This window comes from Rutidosis leptorrhynchoides, chromosome 11 (assembly GCF_046630445.1).
Source record: "Rutidosis leptorrhynchoides isolate AG116_Rl617_1_P2 chromosome 11, CSIRO_AGI_Rlap_v1, whole genome shotgun sequence".
Taxonomy (NCBI): Eukaryota; Viridiplantae; Streptophyta; class Magnoliopsida; order Asterales; family Asteraceae; genus Rutidosis; species Rutidosis leptorrhynchoides.
In genome coordinates this window covers 335,435,714-335,453,433 of record NC_092343.1, presented here as the reverse complement: position 1 = coordinate 335,453,433, position 17,720 = coordinate 335,435,714, and the positions used below count along the sequence as shown (strand labels likewise).

Genomic DNA, 17,720 nt, shown 5'->3' with positions numbered 1-17,720 from the left:
TGCCTCGTATGTATGTGGTTCTCTTCCATGGAACTTGTGGTACGTATAAGTTCATCTAGAGGCTTAAGCGTACAATTTGGCTGATGGCAGTCTGGCACATTAAGGCCATTTTGGCAGGATAAGCCCATGATGACACGATCATTCACATTTTTGTGGTGGTAAGGGTATATCATACATACCCGTTAATATTTTAGTGATTTTTGTTTCAATTCGATATCTCTAACTACCTTTCTTTTGATGTGCTTCATGTGACAAATACATTTAGTTCTATCATTCATCATCAAGCTATAATTAGTAACTGTTACAAATGTTTGTAGTCGAAAATTTCGATTTCGTAACAGTTGGTGTATGTGGACAGTTGGTTTTGTAACTGGATTTGCTCATTCTTATGTAACCGTCACATTATTTGGCCGTGTGTAACAGATGGGTTTTCGAGAAACCGTCAAATGATGAAATTCTCAAAAATGGTCAACAAGGGGTTGAGCTGCCATTAGTCCGGACGCCACTGCGTAAGAGCCAGTGGCGAATCTAAAACGAAAACTCAATGGGGTCCTAATTTTTTTTTTTTCTAAAACTAAATATATTTGAAAGTTATTTTAGTGGTTGTTTACCTTTAAATAACTATAAATTTTAAAAATATATGGAGCCCTGTAGTTAAATTTAGTGGTGTCCTGTACAATTTTAATAGTATATTGTTTAAATTTTTTTAATTTAATGGGGTCATGGGACCCCACTCCACCAAGGGTGGAGTCACCACTGGTAAGAGCTCTGGTTACTGCGGCATTCCACAGTTCCATTCAGTGACGGAATTATGTTGTGCGCACTTGCATAAGTTAAGTCGCTTCTCTGCTATTTTATCTGCAGCTTAACGAAATTAATAATATAAGATTACTTATTGCGTGGAGAGTGACCAACTTAATACCTGTTCATTGAGCATCCAGGATGTATGATAAGTTTTTATTAATTATATGACGTTTAACAATGAAGAACATTTGAACACGTTAGGTGTAGATATAATGCCGCGATAAGTTTGGTGGTTATATTCAGCGTCTAACATTAATTAGTGGTACGCGTGTGGTATTTTATTTTTATTTTTATTTTTTTTGTGTCCACGATCATCTATAAAACCAAGAAATGTATTGAGATGTGCACGTTGTCATGGGTATGGGCAGGGGCGGTGGCAAAGAGATACAAATGGGATCATATGACTCCCATGATCCAAAAATTATCATAGTAATTTTTTAGGTTTGACCCCAATCAAAAATATGCAGCCCAGGGGCGGATCTTAGTATAGTCCGGGAGGGGTGCCCGTCCCCCTTGGATTTTGAGCAATTAGTGTTTATTTATATTGATTTTAGGGAAGATTAGAGTTTGATATGAGCTCTACTGAAAGAAAAACGGTGAGAAAAGAGGGAAAGAAGAAGAGGGTTAGATGAAAAAGTTGAAGAAAGAGAAAATAGTTTTTAATTGAAAAATGAAACATGTAAAAGCTTTTTGTGTCATTGACTTTTCATACTTTCATGTTGTCTTTTCTTGTCTTCTTAGTTGAATCAAAATTATTATTTACTGAGTATATCTATATCTATGTCATATTCACTATTTTAATTTAGTTTCATTTGATATTACTCAGTATCAAGTAGTCACGGAGTAATATTTAACTTATTCGTTGTATTTTTTCAATATATAACACACTAGTATTAATGTACAACTTAGTTTAATTTACTTATAACTACTTTCTCCAGCTCATATTAATAGTCCACAGATAAAAAACACACAGTTTAAGAAAATGTCATAAAAGTACTATACTTTCTATTTACTTATACTTGTTTAATACAATCATCCATTTTATTAAACACACATAAGTTTGTTGACAAAAATATTATACAGTGTTGTATTTATACTTGTTTAATACAATCATCCATTTTATTAAATACGTTATAGACATTAAATAATTTTGCCCCCTCAAAGAATTCTTTCAAGTTCCACCATTGATTCAGCCCACTTTGACCTCACAAAATCCAACTCAGCTTGTTTACTAATTAATTGGAATTAAATAAAGTGTATTAACAGTTACATCCACTATATTCACTCTCTTTTGCCGATTGGCGATTACCATTTACCTCTAATCATTTTTTATCAAATCAAGGAAGATGTAAATGTTGATTCTTACTATCTCAAGATCTCAGTTTTTTTATACTACATATGTTTCTCAAGTCTCACCTCAACTACTTCCTTTGGTATTAAACAAGGTAATATTTTTGATTGATTAATTTAGGGTTTGCAATTTTTCTTATAATTCTGAAATATAATGTTAAAATTAGGTAATTGGTAAATAGATAATCACTTTTTTAGTTCCACTTTGGTCCACTTAGGTTAGCTGCTAATCTGCTAGATGCCTAAATTATTCAATAATGATCTAAATTATGGGCTAAAACTTTCTATGCCACTTGTTATAAATTTGGTTACTACTAAACTTTGATGATATCTGATGTTTCGTTATACAATTAATGAATGTGTTCTTTAACTTGATTTTAGTTGTTTCATTTTGTTTACTGATCAAATGGTGTTAATTTGAAAGCTATGAAAAACTTACTTAAAACAAAGGAACCATCTTCTTCAATACATATTTATGTTCTCTTAAATCGTATTTCCCAATGATTCTAGGTCTCAACGTTTTCAAAAGATGTGTTTCCGTAAAAACAAATGTAGCTTTGGATAGTTTTAAGCAGATTTTGTGTAGTTTTTTGGAAGGACTTTGTCAATTTTTTGGGTCATTGGGGCTATTTCTAAGCTATTTTGCCACGGTTAGGTCATTGGGGCTATTCCTAAGCTATTTTGCCATTGTTATTACGTTGTATTTTTTTACTTTTGCTTATGTATTTAAGCTTTTTTCAGATTTTAATAGCGAAGTTGGTTTATTATAATTACTGTTGCAAAATTTCCGCCCCCAGTGTTACAGATTCCTGGATCCGCTACTGGGTATGGGGTACAACTAAATCTCTAGGACTTACATATTTTTGTGGTCATCCATTTTATTGAGTTTTAAAGATTCACTGGTTATCTAATATTTTCATTTGAGGACAGTTTCGAGCAATGCCGAGCTAGTTAGATGAAGATAGGCTTGTGAAAGTCTTGTAACGCGTTAAGCTTTAAGCAAACCAGTATCTAGTGCCCAACGTTTAAAAATGCGGTGAAATTCTACATTAAGATTCATGTTAAATTGTATTTTTATTTTCTGTTTTGAAAAGGCATGTTGTGATCACCACAAGAAATTCCACGGCACTAATGATAAGTCCGTTCCGGCACCACTTTCGAAGATCCTTATTGAGGTAAAGCTAATCCGTTATAGCACAAAGATGAAAACGTAACGGCACCACCTTTGAAGTTCGCTATGGTGCGGACGCTTACTCCGCTACGGCGCGCTAGGTCCGTTCCGGCAATCAAATAAGTCCGTTGTTAAGACATCATGAACACACTTAATTAATTCACAAACAAGTTTAAAATTGAATACTAATGTGCTTTGTGATTAAAGTGAGTTACTGTCATCAATGACATGTTGACCAACCAATAAGACCTTAGCAAATGTGTTAATTACAAACAAAAGTTTATGACACAACTAAGATTGCCTCAAACGATTATCATGATTGTATCCAGGAATGTGAGACTTTCTACTTTAAGCATTACAAGTCACTATCAAGGCAATACATTCAAGGTAAATGAACACTTAATGCATATAGTACTTGTATGGATGTTGGGTATCTTTTTCATTTATTAAATCAAGTAAAGAGTCCAAAGATTAAAGTTCTAAACTGATTCAAACGGCTATACAACGGATAGAAGTTTTGGACTGGACCTCCTGCGGTCGACCCACGGTCAACCGTGGTCCCTGCCGCAGCAACGGCTATATTTTTATCTCTCCATATAAATAGCAAGACTTGGAGAACTTTGATGACTTGGACCTCTTGCATACTTCAACTCTAAATCATCAGAGGATTACAAGAATATAACTCTTATACGTGTGTTTGTGATTAGCAAGAGAAGTTCTATAATCTCATAGGTTATAGAAGGAGTTGTAAACTTACTATCAAATTACTATCTTTGTAAGTTTACATAGTGTTGTATTTATTTTTAGAATTGTCTTAGGATTGTCATCACTAGAAAAGGTGAGTCTTGTACTTTGTAACAAGAAGCATATGCTAGCTTGGCTATCATCTTCCTTAAAAGGAACTAGGGAGTTGATTAATTTCATTGAGGATTAATACTTGTCCAAGGTGAAGACAAGTTGATCTAAGTTAGAGGTAATCTTTCAAAGGGAAAGAAGGATTAGGTTTGTTGTCTAAGGAGAAGTACAAGGCTTGTAAATTGGATCTCCGCCGGATTTGGAGAAAGGTGCTTAGTGAGGCAAAACACCCGATTAGTGAATCGGTGAGTGGATTAAGGTGGATTAGTTAACATTCACCCGAACCACTATAAATCCTTGTGTATAGGTTCCTTACTTTACATTCTGCATTACTACAAACATAAACACGATACACATTGGTTTGAGCTGATTAAAGTGATCAATGATTGTTCAAATCTTGTCGATCATCGAAAGAGTTTTAAAAATCGTATTAAGTAACTATCCACCCACCCCCTCTAGTTACTTACATAAACTGTTAAAGAATGACTTTTGGTTTAGTGTATGCTTGCTAATTCTAGTGTTCTAGTGTATTCCCGTTCATATTGTGTATGTGTTTCTATGTCTACTCAATGTTTTGCTTAGGCAAGTTCTTAGTACGAAGAGTTCTTGTCATGCCATTAATGGTTCCGTCGAAGAAATGCACAACCTCGAATTCAAACCCATCTCAGAATTAGATGCAAAATACTTAGAATCTAGATTTCAAGAAAGCAAAATATTGGAATCTTTAAAATCTTGCGGGGACTCGAAAGCCCCAGGCCCGATGGCTTCAACTTGAAGTTCTTCAAAAACATTTGGTGGTTGATTAAAGATGACCTCATAAGGCGATCGATTGGTTTCAGTCCACATACTCAATAAAGGTTGCAATGCTTCTTTTGTAACACTCATCCCTAAAAAGAAGTATCCCATAGGGCTCGTGGATTATCGTCTGATCAGTTTAATCGGAAGTTACTACAATATCCTCTCGAAGATACTAGCTAATAGCATTCGAAAAGTAATCACCAAAGTAATCAATTTTGAATAGAGTGCCTCTATAAAAGGGCGCCTAATCCTCGATGGCATACTGATCGCATCCGAAACCATTGATGAACAGAAAACAATAAGCAATAAAGTCTAATATTCAAAGTCGATTTCGAAAAGGCGTTCGATAGCCTAAATTGGGGATTTTTAGATTCGATCATGAGTTGTATGGGATTCGAGTCTAGATGGCGTTCGTGGATAAGAGAATGTTGAAAATCACCATCCGTCTTCATTCTCGTTAATGTTCACCAACAATGGAGTTCACCCCGGAGAAAGGAGTACGACAAGGAGATCCCTTATCCTCGTACCTCTTTATAATCATGGCCGAGGGACTAAACCGACTAGCAAAATAGGTTGTTGAACACCGAACGATTAAAGGACTTGAAGTAGGGATTGATAACGTGGTGGTCTCACACTTGGAATATGCGTATAATACGATCTTTCTTGGAGAATTGAACAAACGAAATGCAAAGTACATAATGAAACTTCTAAAATATTACAAGATGATATCCGGGATAAAAGTCAACTTCACGAAGAGTTTGTAAGTAACTAGAGGGGTGAATAGTTACTTAGTCGATTTTTAAAACTTTCTTTGCGTTTTCTTGAACTTGAACTTGATATAGTGTAACTTGAAATGTTTGTTCTCAAACAATACTTATAAAATATATATGTATATGTAAATATAATCAAAGAGATAAGGGAAGAGAGAACAAACACAACGATATATAGTGGTTCGGGAAGATGTTAACTAATCTTCCTTAATCCACTCCTCAATTCTACGAATTGAGATTTTTCTCACTATGATACTCTAAACTCGGTGGAGTGTCCGGATACAACACTAGTACTTCGATAAGCCACAACTTGTGAACCCTTACGTCCCTTTGAAGACTTCACAAACACCTATAGCTCTTACCACAAGATCCTAATTCACTATCCTAATGAAAACACAACTACCTTCTAGATCTCTTTAAGAAGATTGTTTACAAGTAAACTTACAACTTAAGCTTACAAGTACTCTTGCTAGAATTACTCTAAAAAGATTACAATGAATTATAATAATGATATCAGTAAGTATAAGAAAATATAAGTGCAAGAGGTGAGTCTTCATATGCTTCAAGGCTTGGCTTTTATAGGAAAGGGGAATCTGCCTGGAAGTTGTACGGCTCGCTGCACGGTTGACCGTGGTTCAACCGTGTAACGACCCGACCAAAACCGCTATTGACGGCGCCGTTAACTTAGGTCCCGTTGCGTGGTCGTAGTCCCTATATGAGACTCGTTTGACCAAAATTATGTCGCATTCATTTGAAAGGTACAAGACTTGCAAGTTTAGTTTACAAAACCGTTCGACAACAAGTCTAAGTTTACAAAAGTCATAAAGTATAAATGCAATAACTTGCGACATAATTAGTTTAAAAACACAGTTGCTATAAATAGCGTAAGTATGTAAACAAAAGTTTGAATCCAAAGGTGCTATCACTAGCGTATGTATGTATGTATCTTGACTCCAAGCAAATAATCAGAGTGTATGCATGTATGCTTGACCCCAAGCAAGTATGAGTGTACGCGGAAGCATGTATCAAATAGCCAAGTATGAACCTGAGAAACATATAGAAAACTGTCAACGAAAAACGTTGGTGAAATCATAGGTGTATTTGTAAACGTTATATTTTGAACCACAAGATTTAGTATTTCCATAAATTGATCATCCAAAAGTTGCATTCCAAAAGTTGGTTCGCGAGCACCCAATTATCAAGACTTAACGTTTCCTTCCATAGAACCCCATCACAATAGTGTTAGAACATACACTGTTTCCCGAAAATATATTTCATCCGTAGACGGTAGCGAACCGTCCGTAATGAGGGTTTGTCAAACCCGTATGGCCACACAATATAAGTTCTCGCTTACACCCTGCAAGTGTAACTAATGATAATCGAATTGAGGATTTTTGTTCTAACTCGCTGTGGAATGTTTGTTTTCCTTGTACTTGTGTTCAAAGTATAAAAGTAAGTAGCACAAAATGTAACAAAGTATATGTTTCTCAGCCCACAATTTAAAAGTATAAAAAGTTGTTGAAAAGGTGGGACTATGATCTCACCTCGAGTGCACGAGTATAAATGTACTTCACAAAGTAAACGTGTGCATGAAAGTTGCTTAGCCTTGACCTAAACAAGTAAGTTGTATCAATTAACCGGTTACGACACAAGGTCGGGTGAAATGTGTTCAATTAGTCCTATGGCTCGTTACGACTCGATTAAGTATAGCATGTGAATCACGTTGTCAAGTTTCATGCAAGAATCAAGTATGAAAGCATGTTAGAACGATTGTATAAAAGTTTGGTTAAGTTTGACTAAAAGTCAAACTTGGTCAAAGTCAACGAAAAAGTCAACACGTTCGGGTCGGGTCCCGAACTATTTTTCTATGCTAGTTATTCATATATAAGCATGTTAAAACAAGTTGCATGTAAATTGGAGGTCTAGAACATGTCAAACATTTTTAGTAAAAAGGTCAAGGGAAACAGAATCTGGACGCGGCTTATGTCGCGCCGCGGCCAGGCCTGTCGCGCCGCGACAATGGCCGTGGCCTGGTCCCAGGCCTGTTTCACTTGTTCAAGGCTTGGTAAAATTTCAAACAAACGCAAAACTCAAACCGTAAACAATTAGAAAGCGTATCTTATACCGTTGGAAAGCTCTTTTGACAAGGAACACAACTAAACATATTTCATCAAACAAAAACAACATTTTCCATAACCGATTTCTCGTCAAGTGATCATTTAAAAGTCCATTTTCAAAGTTTCAAGTTCATCAATTGCATTTTAAGTTTCGGGAATCCAATTCACACATATGATATGCCGTTTCGAAGGTAATGAAGCATACATTACAACTAAACACTTACTAATAACATTTCATGGCATTCGAAACATCAAAAGCTCGTTTTAAGTCTATCAAACCCTAACCAAAATCCGCAAAAATCAATATTCATGTTTTTGAAGTTTCCTTAATCAACCTACGCATCAAAACGAAGCTAGTGATACTAGTAACACAATTAAAACATGCACTTTAACAATCTAACAACATTAACTCATCCAAAATCAAGGATTAAGCAATCCCATTTCAAAAACTCAAACTAGTTACTCCAAACCACAAATCGAGCAAACAAAACATATATTCATGTTACACACGAGCCATAGACACTAACTAACACAATTTCAAGTATATAAAACGAATTTAGAGAAAATTTAGTGTTTTAGAAATGTTACCCAAAATGGATGAAATTGGTACCAAATCGAAGAGGATGATGAGAGGATCACGAATATGTAATTTGTTTTGAAGTTTGCTTCCCGATCCGAATTTAGATGATGAATTATGTTTGTGTTCTTGAGAGAAAAAAGAAAGAAAGAGAGAGAGAGGGAGGTGATTGAATGGTGGTGATTGGGGTGGACTAGTTGACCTAGTCAACTAGTTTGCCCCGTGTCAATTTTAGTCCCTCGAGTTTAGAAGCGGGTGCGGGATTTAACCAAACGAATATTTTAAAAACGCTCGAGTAGACGAGTGATGTTATAATTAAATAACGAGAATATTATAAACGTTAGTCAACGGAAATTGGGAATTTAAATAGCGAAAGATATTATTAAAAAAAAAAAGACGGTGTTAAAAATAAATTTAACGGAAAAACGCGGGATGTTACATTATCCACACCTCAAAAGAAATTTCGTCCCGAAATTTAGTTGGAAGTAGTAGTTGTTGAATCTTCCTCGAGATCTTGTGTTGCCAATTCTACGAATGAGGGAGAAGTACGTTCTAGGGTATTTCAACGAATTTTGACGGTCGGGATCATATGTTGTTTTAAGGTTTGGCTTCACGATTTATGGTTTCAACCGGTCCTCCTAGGAAGTGAGGGTTATCGTCGATAGTGAGTTCATCAAAGGAGATAACAAGTTCTCGTTTCGCAAAACACGTCTTTGAGTTGATACATCGAATGTAGGATAAACGGAGACCCAAAATGAGTCGGAAAAGTCTAAACGGCTAGCGACGGGTCCAAAACACCCCAAGAATTTAAAGGATCAAAATATCGCGGATTTAGCTTCCTACGTTTCCCGAAACGGATTGCACCTTTCCAAGGTGCGACTCTTAACGTGACGCGGTTTCCCACGTGGAATTTGAAATGTTTACGTCTAACATCGGCGTAGCTCTTGGTGATTACGAGTCGCGTAGGGTTTTACCCGAATATGAATAAATTTTCTCGGTTGCTCATGAATAACCTCGGCCCCGGTGAATTGATCATCGTTTACTTGGTTCGACAAAGGAGAATGACGTTTCCGGTCACATGTGGTTTCAAAAGGAGTGACGTTAAAACTCGAATGAAAATCATTGTAGTACGAGGATTCGGTTAAAGGAAAATACTTTTCTCAAGTAAATTTGAAGTTGGTAATACAAATTCGTATTATGGTCTCCAAGGTTTAAATCGCATGTTTGTTCGGTCCGTCGGGTTGTGGATGGTACGCGATACTCATGTCTAAACGCGGTCCCGAGGCTTTTTGTAAGGTACTCCAAAATCTAGAAGTGAAACGAGGACCTCGATCCGAAACGGGGTACATTTCCCTAAGGCATATTGAACAAGTTTGCTAGGAATTGAAAACGTTAGCTAGGACAAGTTTCTCAAGAAAATTCGCGTCGCGGAAGATTTATCGGTTTCTAAAAACGTTCGTCGGGGCAAGTTCTTATCGGGTTTTGAAAACGATTGTTAGGACTATCCACCCTCGCGGCGAATACTTATATGACGTGAAGAGTCGCTCTCCTTTGAGAATTTAGAATAAGGACCTCCTGAACCGGAAGTACGAGGGTGATGCAAGAGAAGTTTCCGCCCCGATGTGAGCATAACGAGTAAATTGTAGTTAGTCAATAAGACTGCGCGAGGACGAGCTAGTATACCCGTGCGACATACGGTTGAAGTCGAATGGAATCGGTAATTCATTCGGAAGCATAAATATAATTCGACAATAATTGAAGGTGTGTCCCCGGTATGGTTGTTATAAATATTCTCGGAGTTTTCGGATGTCCAAACCTGAAAAGATGAAGTCATGTACATGGCACATGGTGGTGTTTAGGTTGATCGAGTCTAACCACCATCACGCGTCACTAGAACTTTGGTATGTCTTACCGTAATATAACCACGTTGATCGAGTGTCGTTATATTACGCTAACTCATACTTCCATTCCCACATCACTCTATAGATTCAAGTTCGTGTAATCGCGAAAATCTAAAATGAACAAAATGTAACGACGTCTCAAACGTGACTCGTATTAAATCGAAAGAGTTTCTACAACTCTAAAGAAGCGTTTCCCCGTGGGAAGTGTATAAATGATTGTTCACGTCAATGTGGTTCGAGTCAGACAATAAGGTATTCAGGTATGAAAAGAGTAACGAGTCATGATAGTGAGTAGCACGCAACCGTAGTGATAAATGTTGATGACGATACTCACCTAGAGTAGTGATGGTAGTAACACCAAAAAGTAGATAGTAAGAAACACCAGTGGGAAACCGAGAGTAAGTTGAAACGGTGGCAAATAACAATCCGGGAGACAGAGTTCCCGAACGAGTGTGACTAATGAAGTCGTCGTCATCCATACGTGTATGAATCATGAATTTACGTGTGTTACCAAAAAGTGGCGGAATACGAGTTCGTATGATGAAGGTTGGGTACCATTAAAAAGTTTGCCTAAGAATGATTCAAGTATAATGCACAAGTAGTCAAGTAAGTGCTATCTATAGCAAATGTATGTCAGAATGCAATTGCTAACTATCCGGTTGTAGTCTAGACTGACTAATGCGTCCTAACGACTCTGTTAGACACACTAATGCACGTCCTAGTTCCCTACAACCAACGCTCTGATACCACTTGTAACGACAGATGGGGTAGAAACCCACCCAGTGCCTTTCCAGCTAACCGCTTGGTGACTACTGAGTGTACCTCAGACACTGATTTTACGGCCCGCATTTCTGCCAAACTGCCAACCCTCAAATTCCAAGGGATCGCAAGGGGTAAGAGCCAATGCTTCGTCACAGGTAACACTGTGAGAACCCCCTCTACGATTAACCCGCCAAAAAGCATAGTCCGTATGAGTGCCCGGCCTAACAGCCGGCGCGCGTGACTACCTTTACGGCTAAGGTTAAACCAGCTCTGATACCACTTGTAACGACCCGACCAAAACCGCTATTGACGGCGCCGTTAACTTAGGTCCCGTTGCGTGGTCGTAGTCCCTATATGAGACTCGTTTGACCAAAATTATGTCGCATTCATTTGAAAGGTACAAGACTTGCAAGTTTAGTTTACAAAACCGTTCGACAACAAGTCTAAGTTTACAAAAGTCATAAAGTATAAATGCAATAACTTGCGACATAATTAGTTTAAAAACACAGTTGCTATAAATAGCGTAAGTATGTAAACAAAAGTTTGAATCCAAAGGTGCTATCACTAGCGTATGTATGTATGTATCTTGACTCCAAGCAAATAATCAGAGTGTATGCATGTATGCTTGACCCCAAGCAAGTATGAGTGTACGCGGAAGCATGTATCAAATAGCCAAGTATGAACCTGAGAAACATATAGAAAACTGTCAACGAAAAACGTTGGTGAAATCATAGGTGTATTTGTAAACGTTATATTTTGAACCACAAGATTTAGTATTTCCATAAATTGATCATCCAAAAGTTGCATTCCAAAAGTTGGTTCGCGAGCACCCAATTATCAAGACTTAACGTTTCCTTCCATAGAACCCCATCACAATAGTGTTAGAACATACACTGTTTCCCGAAAATATATTTCATCCGTAGACGGTAGCGAACCGTCCGTAATGAGGGTTTGTCAAACCCGTATGGCCACACAATATAAGTTCTCGCTTACACCCTGCAAGTGTAACTAATGATAATCGAATTGAGGATTTTTGTTCTAACTCGCTGTGGAATGTTTGTTTTCCTTGTACTTGTGTTCAAAGTATAAAAGTAAGTAGCACAAAATGTAACAAAGTATATGTTTCTCAGCCCACAATTTAAAAGTATAAAAAGTTGTTGAAAAGGTGGGACTATGATCTCACCTCGAGTGCACGAGTATAAATGTACTTCACAAAGTAAACGTGTGCATGAAAGTTGCTTAGCCTTGACCTAAACAAGTAAGTTGTATCAATTAACCGGTTACGACACAAGGTCGGGTGAAATGTGTTCAATTAGTCCTATGGCTCGTTACGACTCGATTAAGTATAGCATGTGAATCACGTTGTCAAGTTTCATGCAAGAATCAAGTATGAAAGCATGTTAGAACGATTGTATAAAAGTTTGGTTAAGTTTGACTAAAAGTCAAACTTGGTCAAAGTCAACGAAAAAGTCAACACGTTCGGGTCGGGTCCCGAACTATTTTTCTATGCTAGTTATTCATATATAAGCATGTTAAAACAAGTTGCATGTAAATTGGAGGTCTAGAACATGTCAAACATTTTTAGTAAAAAGGTCAAGGGAAACAGAATCTGGACGCGGCTTATGTCGCGCCGCGGCCAGGCCTGTCGCGCCGCGACAATGGCCGTGGCCTGGTCCCAGGCCTGTTTCACTTGTTCAAGGCTTGGTAAAATTTCAAACAAACGCAAAACTCAAACCGTAAACAATTAGAAAGCGTATCTTATACCGTTGGAAAGCTCTTTTGACAAGGAACACAACTAAACATATTTCATCAAACAAAAACAACATTTTCCATAACCGATTTCTCGTCAAGTGATCATTTAAAAGTCCATTTTCAAAGTTTCAAGTTCATCAATTGCATTTTAAGTTTCGGGAATCCAATTCACACATATGATATGCCGTTTCGAAGGTAATGAAGCATACATTACAACTAAACACTTACTAATAACATTTCATGGCATTCGAAACATCAAAAGCTCGTTTTAAGTCTATCAAACCCTAACCAAAATCCGCAAAAATCAATATTCATGTTTTTGAAGTTTCCTTAATCAACCTACGCATCAAAACGAAGCTAGTGATACTAGTAACACAATTAAAACATGCACTTTAACAATCTAACAACATTAACTCATCCAAAATCAAGGATTAAGCAATCCCATTTCAAAAACTCAAACTAGTTACTCCAAACCACAAATCGAGCAAACAAAACATATATTCATGTTACACACGAGCCATAGACACTAACTAACACAATTTCAAGTATATAAAACGAATTTAGAGAAAATTTAGTGTTTTAGAAATGTTACCCAAAATGGATGAAATTGGTACCAAATCGAAGAGGATGATGAGAGGATCACGAATATGTAATTTGTTTTGAAGTTTGCTTCCCGATCCGAATTTAGATGATGAATTATGTTTGTGTTCTTGAGAGAAAAAAGAAAGAAAGAGAAAGAGAGGGAGGTGATTGAATGGTGGTGATTGGGGTGGACTAGTTGACCTAGTCAACTAGTTTGCCCCGTGTCAATTTTAGTCCCTCGAGTTTAGAAGCGGGTGCGGGATTTAACCAAACGAATATTTTAAAAACGCTCGAGTAGACGAGTGATGTTATAATTAAATAACGAGAATATTATAAACGTTAGTCAACGGAAATTGGGAATTTAAATAGCGAAAGATATTATTAAAAAAAAAAAGACGGTGTTAAAAATAAATTTAACGGAAAAACGCGGGATGTTACAAACCGTGTACCTCTGACATCTGATTCTTATAGTTGTTTTTGTCCTTTGAAAATTGTCATTTTTCCTTGTTGAATAGCTGCAACTAAAAGCCAATTGTCTCTGAAATCATCCCCATTACCCTTTTTGTTTTGGACATAAGTGTAGAAGTTGACATGTCCATAAAAGAAGAAAGTCTTCAAGCTTTGATCATTTGTCATTGATTACTTAATAGGGTAATTGCAGAATTTTGTCCCTTGACAAACCATTACCTTCCAAAAACTTCATCAACCTTTCTTAATTACTTGTCATTTTACTAATGGAAGTATATATTGCTCTTTGGAACATTGTTACATCTCAAATGAACTAGTTTGAATCTAGTTGGAACATAATTGGAGACTACAACAATTTACTAGTTCACAATAATACATACATAAAAATTATACATAAGAATCGTGGGAGAGCATCTCTTTTGTTGGAACTTTTAATGACCATTATTAGTATGTATTTGAAAGACATTTTGTAACAAGTGAAAAATAAAACATTTTTGTGTTTAACCTTAATTAGGCTTAAAATGTCATTAAGATGTCATTAGGTTTGATTAGTAAGAATTAACATCTTTTGGGTCAAAATTCTTTTGAGATTAAAGAGGGCAACTATTATAAGTATGTTTAAAAAGGTTTTGTAAATTATAGATGCCTCAAAGTGGTCTAACTTAAAGTGGATGAATTTGGTAACAGAGAAAACTGTGGTCGAACTGCGGTTGACCGTGAGGTTATCCGTAGATTGACATTTTTATAAAAACTTAAATTCGTTGGTACATGATATCCACGGCCAAGTTCACGGTCGACCGTGGTGCAGCCGCATACCACTTTTACCAAGTTAATTATTTATGCATTAGGCTTTTGCTAGAGAAAGTGTAAGCTTATGAACTCATGTCGTCTTACATATGATTAAACACTTATCTCTTTTGTGTCATCATCAAAAAAAAGTGATTAACTTTTGAATATTATGATTGGAATCTTAACCAACGGAGTTGTTTACATAGTGTTAGGGGTACCCTCCTCTTCAGTACATGAGATGGCTGTAACAATGGGGTGTAGTGTCTCTACGCTTCCCTTCACATACCTCGGCATCCCAACTGGATGTAAAATGAACAAGGCAAAGGAATGGAATCCGGCTGTAGAAATTCAAAAATAGATTGTCGGATTGGAGGGCAAAGATGACATCATATGGGGGTCGTATCACTCTTATAAAGTCGGTTCTTAGTAGTCTCCCGTTGTATAATTTCTCCATATTTCGCGCTCCATCGTGTGTCATTAACAGAGGTTTGAGATGTAATTTCTTTTGAGGTGGGTCGGGAGAAAATTTGAAAATGTCTTGGGTTAAATCGGATACAATTCTTGGGCCTTTTGAGTCGGGTGGGTTAAACATCGGGTCCCTAAAAGCTAAAAACTTAGCTTTATTAAGGAAATGACGGTGGAGATTTCAAATTGAAAAGGACACGTGGGATTGGTCAATGCAAAGTAACGGGACTTTTTCAACCTCCTTGCTAACCGAACTTGTAAACAAGAAGCTGCTGCAACCCAACATTGCTGACGCTGAAACTCTGCGCAACAAACTAATTCCTGAAAAAATAGGTGTGTTCATTTGGAGAGCATCAAGGAATAGGTTACCGGTCCGAATAGAGTTGGAAAAAAGAGGGATAGATCTCGACTCGGTTAGATGCCCGAAATGCGACAACGATATACCAATACAAATCGATCAAATCGGCTTGTGTTGGTACGAACGTATGTTTTATAAGTTGTGTGTTGACATTGGTGGAATCGACTATTGACTACCACAAGTTGTCATTGGGGTAAATTGAAGGAATATATGCATATTTCTCACTTTTGGTTAATCATATTTCTGAAATCACATCAAAGATATAATTATAATTTATATGTATTTGATGTAGTTAAATTTAATGATTTTGTTTGACAGGTATATGCATGGTTGCAAAAATCGGGAGAACTCGGCGAGAACTCGGAATTTCATTCCTGGCGAGAACTCATTTTGAAATCGGTCAAAAAATCGGTCAACGACCAAAAATCGGTCAAATCTCGGAAAAATCGGTCAAATCTCGGTAAAATCGGTCAAATCTCGGAAAAAAACTCGATAAAATCTCAAAAGTCAATGAAAGTCAACCACCGATAACTCCCCGAGTTCTTCGAGTTCTCGTTTTGGAGACCCTGCCGAGAACTCCCCGAGAACCGATTTCTGCAACCTTGGGTATATGTAACACTCTTAATAAAGATGGACAAAGTTGATACATCTCTATACGCAAGTAACACAACTATGATAATAGAGAGGTGATAATATTGACCCATTCTCATTTTAGCTACTTGTTTACTTGAATCATTTGTTATTATTTTAAGAGATTTAGACATTTTATTAATGATGACCATATCCTGCAATTCTATGCTGATTTTTTTTACTGGCAACATACTTTGAAATTGCAATTGAATCTCCTGATATAATATCACTTGTTATTGTTAGGTTATAATTTCTGATTTCTAGGCTTAATATTAAACAAGATACAAAATGTATTCTTTTCTACAATCAGTAGACTCTGCACCACATTGTTTCAACTAGTTAAACTATACTTAATTCAGGCTTGTAGCCTAACAGGATGTTTATGTCCTAGTGTTCTACAGTACTAATTAATTCATTAGCTAGATTTGTTGTTCATACAATATGGGGCTTTTAGCCTACCAATTTTTATTTTCACAATCAAGGAACCTACTTAACAATAAGAAATTAGGTGAGATAGTAAATCGTCTTCCATCATTATTTGCCGACAGAGCATAATTATGAGTTTGATGGTTTCGATAAATCAATCAATTTATATTACAATTACGCATTATGAATGTAACAGAACAGTTTTCAATCATATGTAAATCAAATAAATTCAATTACAAATATAGAAAGATTCAGAAAACTAAAATCCATTAAATTCAACTTTTAGAAATACAAGACGAGGCACCAATCCAGTTCATACCAACAATCATATTTTTACAAACCCTAATTGCATCATAACCACAAACCTTAGCAACAATACCAAATCTAACCGCTAGTAAATTTAGTCACAGCTTTAGTCCCTTCACTAACCGCATGCTTCGCCAGTTCACCGGGCAACACCAATCTCACCGCCGTCTGAATTTCACGTGATGTAATCGTAGGTTTTTTGTTATACCTTGCAAGTCTAGAAGACTCCTGTGCAAGTTTCTCAAAAATATCATTAATAAACGAATTCATAATCCCCATTGCCTTACTTGAAATTCCGATATCAGGATGCACTTGCTTCAACACTTTGAAGATGTAGATCTTGTAGGTCTCGACGCTCTTCTTGTTTCTCTTTTTCTTCTTATCGGCGGCACCGGCGCCGGCCTCCTTCGGTAGCTTCTTTCCGGCCTTTGGTTTCTTCTCCGCGGGAGTTTTTTCCGCTGGTTTCTTCTCGGCGACGGGCTTCTTTTCTGCTTTTGGCGCCATTTCGATAGTTATTGGAATTTTTTGGTGAAAGATAATTAGATAAATGAAAGTGAATAAGAGTGAGGAAATTGTGAATGGTTGGTTTTGTTTATATAGGTGATGAATGGTGTCATGTGATTGGTGGGTTTCGGGTTTTGTGAATTGATCATAGTGGCCGTTGATTTTGTTATGGAGTGATCTAACGAACAGGATCAAAAATAGGGAATATTGGATGGTGACGTATTCACGCGGATCGGGGATGTGTTGTTTTTGATTAATTTCTTGCACAATATGAAATCACCATTTTATTTTATTTATTTTTTTATTGTACAATTTAAAATTTAAATTTAAAATCA

General features: G+C 36.6%; 1 protein-coding gene across 1 annotated transcript; it reads right to left on the bottom strand.

Annotated features, from left to right (window-relative positions):
• Positions 1–16,823: 16,823 nt before the first annotated feature.
• Positions 16,824–17,422, bottom strand: LOC139876714 (histone H2B.2). The gene has a single exon (XM_071864090.1). It carries the CDS (start codon positions 17,383–17,385, stop codon positions 16,960–16,962), a length of 426 nt encoding a protein of 141 aa, XP_071720191.1. The 5' UTR covers positions 17,386–17,422; the 3' UTR covers positions 16,824–16,959.
• Between the last annotated feature and the right edge of the window lie 298 nt (positions 17,423–17,720).